Consider the following 20,159-nt stretch of genomic DNA (forward strand, 5'->3'; position numbering starts at 1 on the left):
ATTCTGTGAACATGTGATACAACACGAGTGTACACATACAGACTGATATGACTATCAATCTCATTCCTATGGTCCATAAACATCAGAGATTATTAAATCAAGACAGCAGTACTTTACCTGCAGTTGTCTGATACTAATTCGCAAGTCTGATTCATTAAACCCATAGGGTATATTCCAACCAAGGGGCCCAAATTTTCTTCTCTCCTGAACAAGAGCATGAAAAAAACAGACTCCAAAGAGTAGTTTCTCCCATACCTTTGAGAAAAACAAAACCGAAAAGTATCATTATCTGACTTATGTGCTCATGCTGTTGAGTAATTTCTACCAAGAACAAACCATCTGATTTCCACTCTCCATATCCATTACCCTTTTCCTGTCACTACAAACCCTAGTTAAGAATCTCTCATCTTTCCTCTATGTACTGGAAAGTTTCCACACAGCCCTTTCTCTTTAGGCTAAGCAACCCCAATTCTCTCTGCCTTTCTTCACAGCAGAACTGTTTCAGCCCTCTGGTCATTTCTGCGGCCCTCTTCAGCTCCTGCTCGGACTGACATGCCCACATCTCTCTGCTGAGGGCACCAGGGCTGGACACAGTACTTAGGTGACATCTTAGTAAAGGGTAGAACAGAGCAGGAGAACCACCTTGCTTGACTTGTTGGTCTGTCTTTTTTGATGCAGACCAGAATACAATTGGTCTGCTGGGCTGCAACTTCACATCGATGGTTCATGTTTCAACTAGAACACCAAAGTCTTTCTCTGCAGGACTGTTCTCAATCTATTTATCACTGAGACTGCAACTCAGGTGCAAGTGCAGCACCTTGCATCTTGCCTTGTTGAACTGCATGATGTTTGCATGAATCCATCTTTCAAGCCTGTCAACGGCCCCCTGGATGGCATCCCTTCCCTCTGTGATCAATTGCACCAATTGCAGAGAGTGTGCTCAGTCCATGTCACCAATGAAAATACTGAACTGTTGCTTCATATACTGTTTTTTCCTTCTATGTGAAAGGAGGCTGACTTCATCACAATACAAACATTATATTTATTTTTAAACCTAACTAGACAAATACATAAAATAGTTGTACTGTTTAATGTAAGTCCTTAAATGAATCCACTTATAGCTACAATGATTACAATACTCATCTCTAAGTAATTCCAGTGTTTTTTCACTTCTTTCACAGGTAAGGACTACCTAAGTGGTTCCTCACTTATCAGTAAGAGACATGGGCACTGCAGCACTGATCCCTGATAGCAAGAAAAGGATCTGAGTGCTTAGCATCTCAACAATGATAATGCTTCTCCTAATATTTATCCCAATTTTGCACTTTTACAAGGAAGCTTTGGCTTCAGACGTGCTTCTATTTAGAACAGTATCATGGTATCATTCCAAAACCTAAACTCACAATCACTATAGATTATGATATTCACTGGAGAGAAATTGTTTTGTTTTGTTTTTTCAATGGATACAACCAAATCATAAACAAATAAAAAAGCACAACACACACACACACACACAAACAGTCAAGAGATCAAGAGAAAAGTACCAGCTCCTTTTCAGGGCACCCAGAGAAGAATGCTGGATCAGAAATAGGATCAGAAAGAAATGACTGAAGAAGATTTAGTCGGAGGCCAGTAGGAGGTTCATTTGTCATCTTTACTCCATTTTGTAGAATGGTAACTGGAAACTAGAAATTAAAATATAGCAAGATTACATTCAGAAAGTATGGAGTAGATGTTCTATTGTTATGAAAATATATTATTATGTTGTGTTGCTGTATTAACAACTGTGAGAAGTCACATTCTAAACATCAAATTAAAGCTTAAGAAAATACTTAGACAGAAATTTAACACCTTATCTTTAACTATTACTTAAACCTTTATTTTAAAGTGTTTTCGTGGTATTCTGCACCTTCCTGTATGTATGCTGCAAAATTAAATTTTAGAATTTATGTAAAACAAAATCTTATAGACAACATCAAAAATTCTTAATTATACATGCTGGCAAAATGCAGTTCCATTCACTACAATGCAAAGCATCATACATCACAATATCAAAATATTACAAAGCAAGATTGATACTGTAATGGTTAGAAATAATTTTAAATGGTTAAATTATCACTTCAACAGGCTCTAGTTATTTTAGAGAAGGTCCACATTATCAGTTCATTCTGCAATATGAAAGTTCAGGTTAAAACTTCAGCAACTTTTCCAGAAATAAAGAATGTTTGTCAACACATGTACCTTTGGGGAAGGGTAACTTGTAAGCCATAGTCTGAAGAATGGATGACATTTTTCACTGCTAAACTCTTCACATATTTTCTCCAGCATTGGCATCCAAGAAACAGCTAAATGACAGTTTTGTAAACAAACCCAGGCTCCTTCCTCCATTCCTTCCTGAATCATTTTTGTAGCAATAGGTCCTTGTCCTTGTCCTAATGAGATGGACTGAAATTTACTTCCGACCATCTCTTTGTCATTTGCAAATTTCAGAAGGCCTTGAACAGAAAGCACAAGATTTTAGTATTTCTTCATCAAAAAGATGTCTTGGAAAAAGAAGTCAATAAATATTTATTTAAATGTACATACAGCACGAAGGTATGACTTTGAAGTAGAACATAAGTACTTAATCATTTAAAATAGCATTCCCATTTTTAGGAAGAATAGAATTCTATCAGTAAGACTTCATGCACTCAAATCTACTTGCACAAAGAACAGAATAATCACTATCTGTTGAAGAACAAATCTGCAAGGTTGTACTCAGCTTCTGTTCTCACCTTCCGTGCATACTTACTGGACATGGGATCTGCTCCTGGAGACAGCACAAATATGAGAGGGATTGTGGAATTTGAATCTGAGTAACTTTTTGTTAGATCAAAAGGTGGTGGCTCTACAAATTTCTTCCCCAGTTTCTCAGTTACAAATGTTGTTATAGCTGGACCGATCTGGTAAAGGGTTAAATAGAGACCATCAACTCTTCAATGTGCACTGCACTCTAAAAACTAGAGTTAACTTCACTCAGCTAAATTTCTGAAAAAATGCCTAGAAAGACTCATCTCTACTTGGCAGTTTTGCTGAATGTTTCACAAGTGAAGGTTTCAGCTCATTTTGACACCTCTGCCATCTTTTCTCTTTCCTCCCAGAGATAATAAAAAAGCTTTTGGCACATAAAAAGTAAAATATCTCATATGAATAAAAGTGAATTATAATTCAGACTTTAATTCATGCTTTACCTAATGAGGAAGATGAGCATTTTTCTCCCTAGAATTAATTACAAACAATTACATTAATGTTTACTAATAAGCAAGTGCAATATGTACTTTAATTCCTAACACTGATTGTTCCTAAATTACATACAATTGTAAGTGAAATAAGGCAGAAAGTGTTAACAGTCTTATTTAACTGTTGAATATATTTCATCCCTCTTCACCTTGCAACCCCTGGTATAAAAGCACAGGGCTCTGGATACTCTGTATTTCTTCTTGCTAACATATTGCACAGGTGCACCAAAGAATAGACAAAACACAAATGAGAATTTGAAGGAAACTGGAATGATGTGTACACTCTGAAAACTGCAAAAGCACACCGCACAGAAGATCTCAGATGATGCTTCTGATGTGTGAACTGCTCAACTGAAAAAATAAGAATAGCATTTATTTTCCTGATAAAATACAGTGAAAAACAGATTGGTTATTTTAACAAGTATTGCAAACTGTGCTACAAGTTCTACAACGGTCTATAAACTCACAATGACATTTGATTTTACCTTGTCTGGTCTTAAGCACCGGAGAATTATCATCTTCTGTAATTCATTTAATGCTTTATTCAGTGGTTCTGGTAATGGAAAGCTTTGTGGATCTTTGCTATCATAAAGTTTTTGCCATTCACCTATATTTTCAGTGATATTACTCCTACAGGAGAAAGCATTTACAATTACTGTAAATACCTGGAGTTTGGTTTATCAAAAAGCAGTTCTATAGGTTGGATTATGATAAACAAAACAAGCTGTAACTCACAATCCTCATCTACACCAGAAACCAATCCTACAGCTGAATGAAGATCTTTTGCAATCGTGCTGTTGCAAACACACAAGACTTAACCTGAGAGCTTTTAACTTGACAGTAAGCTCTGCTTCCTCCTGCATTTAGCATTGCTTCACTTCTGCAAGACTATGGGATGACTGCATCAATTTTTGGCTTTTCTTGTTTCAGGAAAAACTCCACTCATCAATATTTCTTCTCAGCATATTAAATGTAACTTGGTCAAAATCAATTAAGTACAGTTAATGTCACTTTACTGTACCTCAGTCCTTTCAAAGCTGGGATATCACTGGCACGACATAACTCATCCCAGCTCTTGTCTGGTAGCCAAGATGGATCTGGATTCTTGTATTTATTCTTGAGACCCACACCAGCAGTTAATAAGAACATAAACTCTTGACGTTCTATTTCATGTTTAGCCCTGTATTCCAGGGAGAAAAAAAGAAAAAAAGAAAAAAGAAACAATTGGAATTCAGTTATTGGATATAATTTTATATCACAAAACATTGTGTGGTTTTTTTTATTGGATGTAGTTTTATATAACAAAAAGTGTTTTTTTTTTAATTGGATATAATTTTATATAACAAAAAAGTTTGTTTTTTTTTTCCCAAGTCACACTTTATTGCCACTTAGCAATACCTTCCTGCAGCAATAGCTACTATCCATACAATCAAGAAATTGATTGGGAAAAAACAACTGATTAAGGCTACAGTAAGGATTTCAAGAAGAAAATGATATCTATCTGCTTATTTGCTTTTAAAAAGTGCTACAATTCCTGACTTTTAAAACTTTGTATAAATAAATGGTAGTGGGAACACAGTGGAACAACAGATCAGGCCAGGAAAAACAGTTCATACACAGATATGGACATTGTGTACACACTGCAATTTAAGTATGCACACTAAGTTACCATCATGCGATTCTGAACTTATCTTTCCTTTCACAATTTATTCACACAAAATTAAAACACCAAAAATTAAAACCCCCTAAAACGACCCAGAAAGACAACTAGAATTGGAAGAGAGAAAATTACAACTGAAATCTCATGATGTATGTAGAACAGTATGAAAGGAAGATAAGGGAAAATGGAAAACAGTTGAAAGCCTAGAAGTTGCAGTAATGACAAGTTAATTAATTTGGTTTGTAAGCTTGGCCTCAAATAATAGCAACGGCTTTTGAAATAATGATGCTATGTGGCATTATCCAATTTCTTCAAAACGATTAAAAGATGTAGCAGTGATAAAGCCACTGCTTTAAATAAACACAGGATCATTGTTTTCCTAACATACCCAAAGGCTACAGAAGGCTACATGCACCCCACAGCCACTCACTTCTTTCACTTATGAGTATTGAGGATCCAAAGCATTCATGGCATTACTCCAAAGGCTGTTATCAATATGCACAGGAATGTTCTCTTATCAATACTTTCCACAGTAAGAAAATAATTGATTTCTGCTATTAAAAGGTGTTAGAAAAATGAGCTTACATGAGAAGATTACAGCATAGCAAAAAGGAAAAGAGCAGCTTGTCCTTCTCAAACAGCGAGCGGCACACGTTGCAGTACAAGCTGTATGTGAAGTGGTCAGTCAGGTATCGAAGTCGCTTCTCCAAAATTTTTGATTTGTTACTAAAAAGAGAACAATGAAGAAATTGGAGACTTCACATTTAATAACTAAAGCAAATGAATGAAGAAATCTAAATGTTCTTAAGGCCATGAAGGAGTTGCAATGTGCCCACACGCTCCACGAGGGACTTTGGCGCTGATTTCCCAAATTTCAAGTAGCCATGATGTTTTACAGCTCTCTTGAACGTTTCAGGTAACCTCATTTGCTGCAGTTAGGTGGCAGCACCCTTGCAGCATTCATAGTGAACAACTTTCCTAAAAAGTAACATTCTTGAAAATACTGGAGTTCTCCAGTGCACACCTACAGCTCATTATTTGCTCAAACAGTAACTAAAAAGAGCATTTATTTTATTAACACATCACATTTACTTTCAAAATCCCACATTCAAGGAGGGCCAAGAGGTAAATGGTTTAAAAACAGTGGAAGTTGTTCGTAAGAGAAAGAAAACTTCATTTTACACAAGAAATACTGTATTTACCTATCATGAATAGAGTTGATGAAGAGATTAACAAACCAGCTCAGGGAGTACTGGTACATGGGGTCAATGTTTGCCAAGTCTGCAATGCTGAAGAACAGCACTGAGGAATGCTCTGCAATAGGTCGGTAGCCTTCTCGAGACTGAGCTATTTTCAGTTCTGTTTTCTCTGCAATCTGAACATCAACAGCAGTTTCAAGATGTGCATTTCAAAGAAAAGCTCTCCATATTTTCTTCAGAACAAAAATTCTACCACTTCATAACATTATTGAAATACTTTTACATATCAGTTTATAATATAACTTTTATGTTTCAAAATGTACAACCACAGTAAAATTAGCAAACTGTACCAGTAAAATGCTCAACTTTCAATGTAGTACTGCCTGATCTGTTTACCTACAGGGCAGGATGCAACAGTCAAAACTAAGGACAAACTAGAAAAATCAGCCTTGATGCATCACTTAGTCTCTAATACATCAATTTTCATCTCTGTAACACTAAAAAATATGGGCAATCAGACTGTTTGTATATTTAAGCTCTACTTACTCTTCTACAAATCAGCTTTACACAAAAGAACTTTGAATACAAAAATGTTTTTCCAAGTGTTCACATTAGACATATCCTGAGATTACTTCTAATTGGCATTAACAAGTAGAAAGGACAACATTTAAAGAAATTCTGACTTCTGCAAAGCCTACAGAAATTTCAAAGGCACGTGTATTTGCTTATTATTCAGCACTTACGGACATCAGATGATATTTTGTGCACTAAGGATAACAAAAGAATCTAGGTTTCGATATTATTAATTATTAATACAAAACACTAATTAATATATCATTTTTTGTTGCTGTTCTTAAAATTAGTACCTTCCTTCACCTTGACATTTTACCTTAACTTCAGAATTTGCTACTTTTTATTGGAGACTGAATAAACCATTGCTGGAGGTTCTTGGATGGTCCAAATTTTACTGCTCTTCACATTTCAAAAGCACAGAATTTTTCCCACATGCTTTGTATCTAACTCACAGTTCTTCTGCTAGATGCAAATTTTATATTTCAGCTCTACATATTTTTAAGGAAATAACATTAACATTCTTTACCTGCTGCTTTTTTGTGATTTCATTAGCCATTATTTTAGCAGAATCCAAGACTGTGATTGCTGTCTCATCTTCCAGAATATTCCCTTCAGATGACTGTAGGGTTTCTAGAATTTTCTTCTCAATTTCTTTTAGACTTTTTTTATTGGCTGCAGACTGGAGGATGAGAGCATTTCTTTCCTCTTCCAATTCTGGTCTTAGAAAGAAAAACACACGCAACAAAAACTGTCAGTGCTTTTCATCTGCTGACTATAAAAGCAGCCCATGAAGACAAAACGAAGGCCCTGTTCCCCATCCTAAATATTACTGAATGTTCTCTGGAGTTCAGATGGGTTTGAGCACATATTTATAAATGAGTACAGAACTGTTTGCATGATTTCAGTTCGTTATTTGGAAATGACTGACTGAGCTTCAGCATCTTAGCATTCTACAAATGTCATCACACCCAAGTTTTCTTTTGTTCTAATTCTGGTGTCTGAAAGAACAGTGAGTGATACCTGCAATAAATTTACTCCTTGAAATACATTTTTTGGAAATAGAATTTGGCCCACTTGCACAGACAGCTCCGTACAACGCAGGAACTACTACTCCATATTTCAGTGATGGTTGACACATAACCTGTGATGAATTTCAGAGGTGCTCTCTACACAATTCATACAAAATTAAGATTAATTCTTCATCTATGTTTGGAAGCTCAGTCAAACTGTGAATTGACAGCAATGACTTAAACGTAAAAAACGATGTGAAATATTACTTAAATAATTCAAGGAATATTTCAGGAGTGAATTGACAAGAAAAAAAAACTGAGTGATTTTAATTTAAATGTAAAAGTTTTAATTATCCTGCTGACACATCCCACAGTAAATGTGACGTTATCTGTTTGCCTTCCAGAAGTCCTAGCAAACTTTCTATAGGACTACTTAGGAAACGGACATGGAGCAACACTTTCAACATGCAACATCCCTTTTGCCTGGCAATAAATTCACCTTGCGTTTCTTTGGAATTATGCTACTGAATACTTGAAATGACTATTTGCATTTAGAGACACATACCTCTCTTTTGCTACAACAATACCTAGCAATTGGTCTTCAAGTCCCTCTGGTGTTATCATAAAATTGAGTAAAGAAACTTTCGTAGCGAGTTCAGGCATATAATGTGGATTTCTCAGTTTCGTGGTAATAAAAAACTTGAAGTCACTGGAATACTCAATAATTGTCTCACCAAGCCTGATACAATCCATGCCTCCTAAAGTTAAGATGAGAAACACTGAGAAATCCTTCATGTCAATTGCTTACAGCAAACAGACATTACTTTTGTGATTAAAAACAAGCAAATTTCTTGTCTATGACAGATTTTCTGAAAAACAAATTATTTAAAAAAAAACAAATATGACATCTTTGAAGTTTTCAGAGACTTCATGGAAGTTATTTTTTACTCTTCATAGACGAACTGAGTCAGTTCAATTTCTACTGTACTCTTAGTGTGCACAACCCTATACCAGATTTTGCTGAGAACAATGGAATTACTCTCAAATGCTATAATCTGACTGCCCTTTCTATCAATTATCTCTCTGAAATAAATAAGTTCCCAAAAAAAACATTTCTGAGCTCTAGTCTTTTTCATTTTTGTGTAAATGTGAAAACTAGAAAACCATGTAAAGACAGGAGAACATATTGGTCAAAATCAAATTCAGAGCTACTCAGTGAGTTTCAGAGAAGCACAGGAAAAATGTGCAGGCAGTGGTAAACCAGAAAGAAAGAAGAAAAGTACACAACAATATTACAGACTGTAAAATAACAGTAATGTAATTCACTTCAGAGTTCAAAATTTATATTTACGTACCTTGTTTAAAAGTCTGCTTAAGCAGAAGAGGTTCAAGTGATGGGTCTAATTCTTCTCCAACATTTTCCAGCAGAAGAGGATTTCCAAATTGAATGCAGTTCTCCAGGGTTCTCATATAATCTGTGTCACTCATCTTAATAACATTCAGGTGGTTTTCTTTCTCGAAATTCTTGATCCATTTATTTGCTTGACCTTGAGGATCAATCATTAATGGCCTGAAACATACAAGACAGTTTTCTCAATTCTTGCAAAAGTTTTTTAAAATTATAAACTATCCTAAAATGTGTCTGTGTCAGGCTGTCAAGGAAAAGGTGACACAATTTTGATTCAGTTCTATTAAAGCACCACTGAAAAAAGGATGAGGGCTTTAGCACATCTTGAAAAGCAACATCAAAATACTTCCAAGAGTTGCAAAAAATGTTCCCAATTTTTTTCATAAAACACCTGATCGCAAATCTCTTGCAAAATCTTGTTCTGCCTTTCTGCTAGAATTAGCAGAATTGTTTATTTTTAAATTCATTTCATAGAAATAAACTGCGGTAATTTTGAGTTCCTTGTCTTTGCACTTTACAAAAGAGTCAACAATTAGTTACAGTTTGAATCTCAGAGGTCAGTATGTCAGTTGGCACAAGGCTGGAGCAGCAGGAGCAGCAGGGCAAGATGACTGCTTTAATTTTGTTAACAAAATTTGTAGCCCTTTGCTCTTGCTGATTTCACCCTTATGTAGGTACTTGCATACAAGTCAGGCAAGAGCAACATCACAACCTACTTTTACTGCACCACTCAGAGAATTCAGTAAGACTCAAAAAATGGATTTATACACAGTAATTTAAATAAAACGTGACCCCACATTAAGACTCTTAAGGGAATACAGATCACAGGAACATTACTAGAAGGTTTTATAATCTTGTATTCCTGCAGAGTGCAGACATTTGCAGACAGCGAAGTCTAGCTTCCACATCATTTAATTTCAAAGATGATGTCAATTACACCGCAGTTGGAATAAAATAATTCTTAAAGGTCCTGAAACAACAACCTTTTGTATAGACATGTGTGATACACAGTAATATCTTTAAATGATAAAAATATAAAATCTGACGACTTCATAATTGGCAGAACCTGAATGGACAGCAGTATCTGGGCCCTGAAATTTACATAACGCAAATTATAAACCTTTAAAGCATGAGCATTTCTTTGCCACATAAAACTGATTATCACAAATGCCAGTAATAGGACATCCAGGTACAAAACAGAAGAAAAACAACCAAAAATTGTTTCCAAGAACAATTCACATTTTAAAAGCTTCTAGTAACTACATACACATATCCATCTAGTCTTAAACTTCTTAAATTTCTTACATTTCACAGGACTGGAATATAAGATGTCCAGATGTGCTTTCTGATACCCTGTATCCACAGAAGCTACATTGTCTCTAGACATTTAGTTTTGTTTAAGTGAAATCTAGTTTGGATTGGAAAATTGAAACTTTGTCACTCACCAACGTCTTGAATTCTCAACAATGACCCCATTGTCTACAGAAAATACATCAGTTGGTAAACCAGCAATATTCCAGGATCTTATTTTTATTGGGTCACCCAGAGTATTACTCAAAGAGAAATTCTCAGAACAACGGATATTTCTCTCCTGTAGGGGGAAAAAAAAAAAAAGAAAGAAAAAAATTTGCAAAAACCCATGAACCTTTATTCCGTGTTTTATTACATCTGTTATTAAAGGACACTGATTCAAACTGACAGAGTGCATCTCCTTCTAGCAATCTGAGTGAGAATCAAGTATAACAGAACTCTGAAAAATCTGAAATCACATTTTGAATATTGAAGTGTTTCCTCGCTGAGTATTTTCTTTGTCTCTCTCCATCTCTCCCCTATTTTTATGACAGTCATGTCTAATTTTCTGTATGTTCTAAATATATTTCCTTTAATACATAAAGTTATTTCAACATAACACCTTGAAGAACTCAGAGCAAGTGGAAAATCATCTAATGACCATATCTTCCATTGATTTAGTGCAGATTTCTAATTTGTTACAGTTCAATATAAAAGTCAAAAATCAGTGACGTGATTCACAAGTCGCTGATTTATAAATTACAGCATTAGTATACATGTGTTGGAGCTGTCAGCAAAGCCAACGATGAAATTACTGCTGAAATACATGTCAAACTACATAGAACTGCACTTTAAAGTTAATTCTTCCATTCAAAGGTAAAATAGAGAAAATTCTGAGATTATACTGAAGTAATAATCAAGCCTCACAAAGTCAATGATGTGCTCTCAATTTTGTGTACTTTACATCAAACCTGAAGTAAACTCACCTATTTAATGAAGTCCAAATTTGCACAATACTGGCCCAATAGAATTTATCTCACTAATCTTAATGAGTTTTATTAGGCTAGTAACAAATAAACCAGAAGTGATTTTAAGCTTTGGCCCACATTATGAAGCTTTTTGCAATAGCCAGAAAGAAAAACACGAACACATAAGATCAAAGATAACATTCTAACCTTGCATATCCTGCTCCAATCTTTGGTACATTCCTGGCGAAATCCTGCAGTAAAAGCTCCCAGATAAGCTATTACTCCTGCTGATATCAGAACGTCTCCTGTCAGATTATCATACATGTCTTGAAGATCATTTGCAGCATCATTCCACCTACAAGAAACAGAAGTTGCAAATTATCATGGCACCACATTTATGACACTGATGATCAAACCAACATTTTTGTTGCTGTTATATTGTATACATCTCTCTCTCTCTCTATGTACATACACTGATATGTTGGCTTATATGTTAAGCTGTTGTTTCATCTCATTTTTAGACTTTCTCTACAACTCTCCCAAATGTCGCTGCCCATATTCATACATTATAGACAAGTCTCAGATAACTGAAGTTCTAATTCCATCTCTACAACAGAGATTTTATCTTTAACATCTTTAATCTGACCTTGACTTCTCTCCACCAAGGCCTCCAATCAACTTCTCTGCTCGTTCAAGCTTTTTAGCACACAGCTCAACCTGGAATTCTAAACGAGCCTTTTCTTCCGTTTTCTCACTAAAAGTTTTTTCCAAAGCAGTCAAACGACCTTCAACTGCTGCAAGTTCATCTCTCTTCTGATTCAAGAGTGCCAACGTCTCAGCTAAGGACTGCTGTGCCTCTCTTAAACGATCTTTCTTGGGTGCAACCACCTACTCAATTACAAAAAATACACAAGTGTTTAAGGCATATTTTTGCATATTTGTTACTAAATAACAATGTTAAAGGTGAACACACCAATCAAGGGAAAGCTCTCACAGCACCACGGGAGGAGCATCAAAAACATACCTTTGCAACCCTGTCGTACACCTCCATTGCCATAATCCATTTACACAAACCCTCTGCTGCTGAGGAAGCTTTCGCCACTTTTGGCGGATCAAACTCTGGATTAGTCAGGTATTCAGCCCGAATCTTCTGCATGACAGCTGCCTGGATGACAAGTGCATTATAGGCCATCAATGTTTTCACATGGCAAAGGTTAGCTGCTAACACTTCAAATTACACCGATTGTCACTTCTCCATACTCTGATATAGTCAAGAACGACTTAGCATGAATTGTCGTAGAAAACACATTTGTTTGTGTTGATTTTCCTGTTACTCTCTGTGGTCTTTCACTTTCTCATCCTGATCCTTTCCTTATTCTTTATAATTGCACAATTGCTATGTCATCCATGCTGTAGTTACCTAAGTACTAAAAGCATTACAATCATAAGCCTTTAAATTACATTGTTCCTTGATGCAAAACCTGCTGATTTCATTATTTACTATCATTTCTCAACACAACTGTCGGGGTTCAGCATAAAAACATATTTCTACTGACTTATGGCAAGATCTGAATGAACTACATTTCTTGTGCCTACTTTTTGGAACAAGTTTTATGAAGGACAAAGCATATTCAATTTCTACTCAATTTGGCAAACTGCAAGAATCTTGCCCTCTTTCTTTGGGGCAGCAGGTGAGATTCTAAAGTTTTGTATCTTCTGGGTTTATTGTGTATTTTCCATTATACTTAGAAAATATCGCCATTTTTTCAGCCTGCATTCAGTCAAAAATAACACAATTAGAAAAAAAACATTATGAAGAGAGTCAGTGTGGACAGTTATTTAAAGTGAAAATATTTGCAATGCTGGAGTAACTGACTTAGAAAAACTAACACAAAAAAGGCATGGAAAGGTTGGACATCGAGCAAACGTTCACTGCCTCCCCCAAAACAAGCAAAAACTAAACCCAAAGCAATGTACTTCTAATGAGGCTAAGAGGATCATGTTTTAGCAACAAAAGGAGCTAGCTCTCACACCACTTAAAAGAGATTTCTGGAGTGCTCTCTGAAAAGAAATGGTGGCAACAAGAATTTATATAGTCTTAAAAGGAACAAGAAAATTCATGAAAAAATGATCAAAAAGCTACTAAACACACAAAAACTGTACCTAACTAAGGATATCCCTCCTTTGAAGTGCGTGAGAATAACATCTGCAGAAAATATACACAATATTCCAATTCTTTCCAAGGCAGCTGCTTCTGGCCATTTTTGGGCACAGGTTAGTGGGTAAGACCATATTTACTTCGACAGTCTTTACTTTTAGTTTTTCTTGAGATAATACTTACAAATTGTGAAAATAGAAACATTTGCACATAGAGGCATATTTAATTCAAGTAGAAAACCAGCAATACAGAAGCCTTAGAAAATCCTAAAGGGGATTTAAAACACTTTTGTCCCCACCTACAAGGGACAACCAAAAGAAGTCTCACTCATTTGCTATGACCACATTCATCTCATGGCGATATCCTATAATCTTAAATGGATCCTGGTCATGTCTCATGCTTAGTTGACAAACCTGAGGCAAATGTGGCCTCTTATGTAATATTTTCTAATTTTTTATTTTTTTTTCCCAGAAGGAGATATCTGCATTCTAACTACTGAAAAACAAGACAAAAGCCTTACTGGAATATTGTCCTTGTCATACTCTTTCAAATCCTTTAAGAAATTCATGTCACCAAGGAGTTTCTTGCTTGGACCCCAGTAATCTAAAATCTACAAAACACAGTAGGAAATAACTATAAGTTTTTAAACAAACACAAAAACAAAATTTATAAACCTCTTCAAATTAACTCATACACATTTAAAACTGACGATAATGTATCTCAATGACACAGCAATGAAAAAGGGAAAAAGTCTGTCAGGTCAAATATTTCCCTTTAAACCATATTTAAAACCAACCAGTGACTAGGGAGGAATTATTTATTTTTTATGTGTCAAGCAAATTAAATGAGTTCTCTTTGCAGGTTCCAGAATTCCAAATTGTGTGCATTAGTCACCGGAAATGTCTGAGGTGCAGTTTTCAACGAAACAATGTATGCAGTCAATATTTAACTACTGGTCTTCAGGTTACCTTACTTATTGAGAAAGTGCTCGGTGTTGTGAAGAACATCAATTATGGTTTTACTCAAAACTCATCTGTCACATTACCTTGCCTCCAGTCCCTGAAGGATTTGGAATCTTTTCAGGTTTTATGTCTTTCATGACACAAACAGCAGCCATGACAAGTTTGACACCAGATGGGGGATTCTTCATTGATTTAACAATTGATATATCAGAAGGCTAAAATAACAATTTAAAAAAATATGATACTCATTGTGATTCTTACCACTAAGATAAATGACCTAATAGAAAAAAAAAAAAAAGAAAATTATAACATCATTGTCAAATAATATAATTATAGAGAACTTTTAGAAGGGATTATACAGCATTAGCAAGACAAGTAAAAAATATCCATGAATTTATCCCACACAGCTGTAGTAAAAATGAAATAAATGCCAGCAACTGTAAAGTAACAGTTAAATTGTATTTTTCAAAGTCCAGGTTAGAAAATTTTTAATACACTTTCACAAATGTCACCTTAAGCATCTCACATACTTTACAAATCCTACAAAGTAATTCCTCCATGACCTTCCAAAAAAATACTGCTCTCAGATCATGTTTAAGTCATGATAAGCAGAAAATATTTACTTAAAGACCCAAATAATTTCTAGCCATATGCATATGCCATCTTACACATTACTGGTCAATAATAACTGAGCTGAAAGAGAAAATCCAGCTGATAATACTGCCGGTAACTTCAGGTTTTGGGAACCTACATTCCAGGTGCACTTTCTTGCAAATGAAAAAAATAAATTTATAAATGTCCAATCTCTCACTTTGTATTATGAGTACGTGAAATAGAAATCTACTCAACTATGGCTGTTGCAGATAATGTATTTCCTTTGCCAAAGCCTAGGAAATGCAGTACGTTTCAAATCCTTGTATGTCAGTGTATTCTTTCCCAAACAAATATAACAGCTTCATTATAATAAATAACTTCCAAATGCTGAAGTCTAGGTTAACTTGCCTTTAAAGTGTCAAGAGCTTCAAGCGCAGCCTCCAGGGCTGGGATTGCTTCTGCCAGATCACTCTCACATTCATTTTTCAAAGCCTGAGCTTCTTCAGCCTTTTTCGTTGCAATTTCTTCATCTACTTTTACAATTTTTCTTTTCTGTTCCACTTCTGCAGACTCAATTTCTATAGTCTAAAGAAAAAGACATGGGGTGAATCTCCTATTGAACAGTGAATGATGACACAAACTGAGATTACCTAGTACAGTAGTTATTGAATACTTTGATATTCTCTGTTTTTCAGTATTTCAGTATTTTCATATATTTTCAATTTATGTTTGTTTCTTAGTATAATGCAGCATCGTTCTAGAACTTTAACAGTAAGTGCACTGCATAGAATCAGACTGCTGTCAATAACAGCTAAAGTACATTTGATATTCAGGAAACAAAAAAAGTTTGTGCATTAGTTTGTAATTCAAAACCATGGTTTTTTGGTGAGTTTTTATAGCTTTGGTCTGTAATACTGTAACACTGACTACAGAAATTTATTCTATTTTCAGCTACTAGTCAACTCTTCATCCAAGTACTCTCTCTTTAGTTCATCTCAAGAGGCATCTAGTTTTCTTACAGGCCACTGATGCATATGCATATTCTTACAATAAAAAGACAATGTTATATAAAACTACCTTCATCATATTTGCATTATCCACTTTAGCCTCTTCCAATTTGGGCTGCAACTGAACTAGTTCTAGCTTCATCTCACCAACCTAAACACATGCAAAAGAATCAGGCAGGATTCTGAATTTCAAGGCATAATTTCCAACAATTTATATAAGATACAGTTTTTATGTTATGACTATTAATATAAGGAAATAACATTTTCAAAACACAATACTTCAGAGTATTACTGTGCTGTTGTTTTGTATTGTTGTTTTTATCTCATGTGTATAATCTCTAATTTTAAGAGTTGCATTCACTTATAGCCAACTATTTAGGAAAGGGAAGCTACGACCATATTCTGCTATGCTTAGAGGCCTTTGGACAGCTACATCTGTAGAAACACAGAAACAGAAGAAATTTATTATATCAGTATCTTTCAATGTCAGTATCTTACTGATTGTGCAGAATTTTCAAACAACTTGCTTGGAATTAAATCATGCAAGTTATTCGGTGTAATAGAAAAGAAATGCAAAACAAAACTGTATGGATCACTTCTCTCTTTGCAGAAATACAGGATTGTGCATTATTAGAATAATGGTTTTCTTTTTTAAACTAGAAACATACTTTGCTCACAAGGACACAAACAAGAACGTGAATCATTTTTTAATTTTAACCAGATTTAGAGCTAGAACATTAAGGCTGCTCTTTATTTTAAGACTTTCAATCTATTTCTAAGCCAGTATATTTAAAGATCTGAAGGAAGGTTTTTGACTTATCTCTAACAAGACCTTTTTCTACCAACCATTCTGTATTTTCAGTTCCAATTCTGCCCATCTCACCTGTGATTCAGCAAAAGCTAGTTGATCTAGGCCATTCACATATTTCCTCTTGGCTTTCATTACAGAGTCTTGTTTCTGAGTCAGAAGTTTCCGAAAGGCAGCAATAAGTTCAAGATAAGAAGTAGGAGTAACGTAGTTATGGCGTTTCAGACTTTGAAAGAACCTATTACAAGAAAAGAACACTTTTAATCTTTTTATTTTTATTTTCACCTTAACTATTGGTAGAAAAGATGTGTAAGTGTTTGACAAATAAGAGGATTAAACAGTTTTTACATTTGTATACAATATTTTTTAGCTGGACAGCTTATACATTAATTTGTAAGACAGAAACGAGTAGCAGTGAAACTCAGCCACCTAATAGCTGGCTGTTTCTTATTCTTAGTAAAACAATTTTGAGTTCTGTTGTTCACTTTACTCTTTTCAACAGCATAATCTTGTGCCTTTTAATATTTTTAAAAATTAACATGTTGGTTTTAGAAGAAACAGACTGACCTTGAAGAAAGTGACAAAACTGAAGTATGAAAGTATTTACAGATGGCCACAACCTCCTGATGCTCACTGTCCGTGAGTTGCAGTGTTTCTAAGAACTTATTAGCCACACGCTCAAGGGCATCTTCAGGCCATGGCTGAGAGAGAAATGAGAAGAACATGTAAGACTTAGCTGCTAGCAGTCTTCAAAGTTTAAAAAAGATTTCTTCTTTATTTGATACACCAGCATGACACACTAGTCGCTGCTACGTCTCAAGAGCAATGAACTGACATAAGAAATGCATCAGGCTACAAGGTCACTGCCCACACAGTTTGTCCTAATGAAGCCTGGATGATGTTCTAGTTAAAACTGTACATTACCATTTTACCCAAAGATTTTTTTGCATCTGTCATCCTCTGGCAGAGAAATTAATTGACTTCAGCACCAGGCCAACCCATAAAGCTAATTGTATTCAAATTGAGAATAACATTGCTTTTACATCAAGGTTTATTAGTTAGGATAGTTTTCTAACTTCTATTCTTATAACCTTCCAACAGAACACGTATTTGCTAGTCACTGCCATGATGCTTTTTAGCAGACCAGAGTAATTACGACCATTTTACAATCTAGCCCTTCAAAATATACACCTTATGCAATCAAATGACAAATTACTACCACCATGCTGAGATTAATCACCACTTGGAAACACAGAATCTGTAGCAACAAAGTCTGAATTTGACTTGCTGAAGAAATGCTAAGATTTTACATTGAAGAGCTTCCAAAATATGGCCAAAAATGTCCATGCTATTTCAAAATTTTGAAAAAACAGAGTAATACTACACTGAATACAAAAGGAAATATATCATGCAAATATAGAGATTATTAAAAAACAGACATAGTTTGTTGTGGAAAAAAACAAATACTTTTACATACCTGGAACCAATCAATAGTACAGCAGTTGATAAGTGAGGGAAACTGTCTCAGACGATTGCGGAAAGCATCTCCAATTGGGCTGAATGCTACTACAATATGGAGATTTTCTTTGCAGCAGTTCACAAAAAATGCAAATAAGGCCAAGGGACTGAGGTCTTCGTGCTTACTTCCAGCTTGAGCTACTGCACGAATACCCTTGAGAATAATACATACAAATCTACTTTGTACATGTAATTACTCATTAAGTATTTCTGTATTTAACAATATTGTTATTCACAGCATTACCACTGAACAAAAATCTTTTATTAATAAATGAAAAGTAAAATAAACAACACAAACAGAACGACTAGTTAAAAATAAGTAAATGAGTGAATATTAATATTTAAGAATATGTAAATATGAGTAAATGGTATATTATTTGTCTGTGACCCTGACAAATCATTCTAGAAAGGATCACTTGCTGTTTTGAACAACTGAGAACAAAAATTAAAAATACAGCATGAGTTCCAGAAGGATAAGACATATTTGATTGAGACAGATGGTTCAGATGTATTTGGAAAATCAAAATTTAAAATCTGCTCCCTCATGAAATGATGAGCCAAAGTCTTCCACTGATAAATACATAAAAACAAGCTTACTTACAATCAATCTTTCATCACTCAAAGACATTTAGGACATACGAACAGATGAGGCAAATTACTACTCTTGTTATAGAAAAGCTACTACCACAAAAGCAAATGTCTACATTCTTCTCCTGCACAGTATAATGTAAACACTAACTACGGCTTCAGCATATCTGTGAATAAACAAAGTTTCCTATGTGCACAACTTAATGCCTCTGTACGCAGTGTGAGGTTCAGAATTAAAGCCTGCAGTAGGCATAAGCTACTGCAGTTTACTAATAACTGGCTGATTCTGCTAAAAGACTCAAAAAACTTCAAGTTTAAGTGCATGTGTCCAGAAGCCATTTTGATTTAAGGCATACTTCACACTGAACTGACAAAATAGAGATGACATTTAAGAGAATTAAAAGATACCTCAATGATCTCTTGCTTTTCATCTGCTGCAAAAAGATTGGGTACCTCCCCAGTGTTGAGGAGACTATCAATGTCTTCTAAAAAACTTTCTTCTTTAATTTGGGCATCTGTGATTATAAACACAGTTTTCAGGCCCTTTACACCTGCATTCTTCAGGAGGTTCTGAAAATGCACGACAGTTAAAATTATTGTAAACTCCAAAACATTCTTCATCAAAATTAAATCAAGATGCAAAGAGGTTATTAATACTAACTTTCAGATCTTCTCTCCATTCATTTGTGCCATAGGTTTTGGAAATCTCTGGTTGAAAAACGCACATTTTTGCCATGAATGCTGCTAGACGAGTCAAAGACTGACGTCCACTTCCTCCCATGCCAATCAACAAAGCATTACCTCCTGACTGCTTCAGAATACGGCTTATACGAGACAGATGTTCCAACACATACCTAAATTTGAGACATATTAATTACCAACATGATAGAAACACATATACACTTGTGCACCAGTGAATCTGTTAAACATATACAGAATTACCATCTCCAAATTAAATTTGGCAGAAAGGTAGTAGCATGCACCACAGAACAGTAAAATAAAAATGTCTGTTATGTGAAGTAGAGAAGGGAACAGCATATTCATAAAGCAGGAGCTGCACATTACTTAGAGTCCTATCTACTGTGAAAACATAAGCATAACTTATTTTGGAATTATGCTGCAAAATCTATCGGAGACT

General features: G+C 35.0%; 1 protein-coding gene across 1 annotated transcript in view; it reads right to left on the bottom strand.

Moving 5' to 3' along the window:
• DNAH12 (dynein axonemal heavy chain 12) overlaps positions 1 to 20,159 on the bottom strand; it is a 62,939-nt gene that overhangs the window by 5,410 nt on the left and 37,370 nt on the right. The window contains exons 43-66 of the mRNA XM_052678990.1: positions 19,683 to 19,875; positions 19,430 to 19,591; positions 18,393 to 18,587; positions 17,483 to 17,616; positions 16,991 to 17,153; positions 16,178 to 16,258; positions 15,509 to 15,685; positions 14,590 to 14,721; positions 14,065 to 14,154; positions 12,411 to 12,551; positions 12,033 to 12,274; positions 11,594 to 11,741; positions 10,574 to 10,719; positions 9,076 to 9,290; positions 8,286 to 8,478; positions 7,237 to 7,429; positions 6,141 to 6,313; positions 5,524 to 5,664; positions 4,300 to 4,458; positions 3,764 to 3,908; positions 2,792 to 2,942; positions 2,242 to 2,495; positions 1,545 to 1,685; positions 118 to 255 (exon numbers count right to left, since the gene is read on the bottom strand). Coding sequence (XP_052534950.1) covers positions 118 to 255; positions 1,545 to 1,685; positions 2,242 to 2,495; positions 2,792 to 2,942; positions 3,764 to 3,908; positions 4,300 to 4,458; positions 5,524 to 5,664; positions 6,141 to 6,313; positions 7,237 to 7,429; positions 8,286 to 8,478; positions 9,076 to 9,290; positions 10,574 to 10,719; positions 11,594 to 11,741; positions 12,033 to 12,274; positions 12,411 to 12,551; positions 14,065 to 14,154; positions 14,590 to 14,721; positions 15,509 to 15,685; positions 16,178 to 16,258; positions 16,991 to 17,153; positions 17,483 to 17,616; positions 18,393 to 18,587; positions 19,430 to 19,591; positions 19,683 to 19,875 — 3,907 coding nt within the window. The remainder of the gene's footprint in view (positions 1 to 117; positions 256 to 1,544; positions 1,686 to 2,241; positions 2,496 to 2,791; positions 2,943 to 3,763; positions 3,909 to 4,299; positions 4,459 to 5,523; positions 5,665 to 6,140; positions 6,314 to 7,236; positions 7,430 to 8,285; positions 8,479 to 9,075; positions 9,291 to 10,573; positions 10,720 to 11,593; positions 11,742 to 12,032; positions 12,275 to 12,410; positions 12,552 to 14,064; positions 14,155 to 14,589; positions 14,722 to 15,508; positions 15,686 to 16,177; positions 16,259 to 16,990; positions 17,154 to 17,482; positions 17,617 to 18,392; positions 18,588 to 19,429; positions 19,592 to 19,682; positions 19,876 to 20,159) is intronic.

Source organism: Tympanuchus pallidicinctus, unplaced genomic scaffold (genome assembly GCF_026119805.1).
Source record: "Tympanuchus pallidicinctus isolate F22 unplaced genomic scaffold, pur_lepc_1.0 scaffold17, whole genome shotgun sequence".
NCBI lineage: Eukaryota > Metazoa > Chordata > Aves > Galliformes > Phasianidae > Tympanuchus > Tympanuchus pallidicinctus.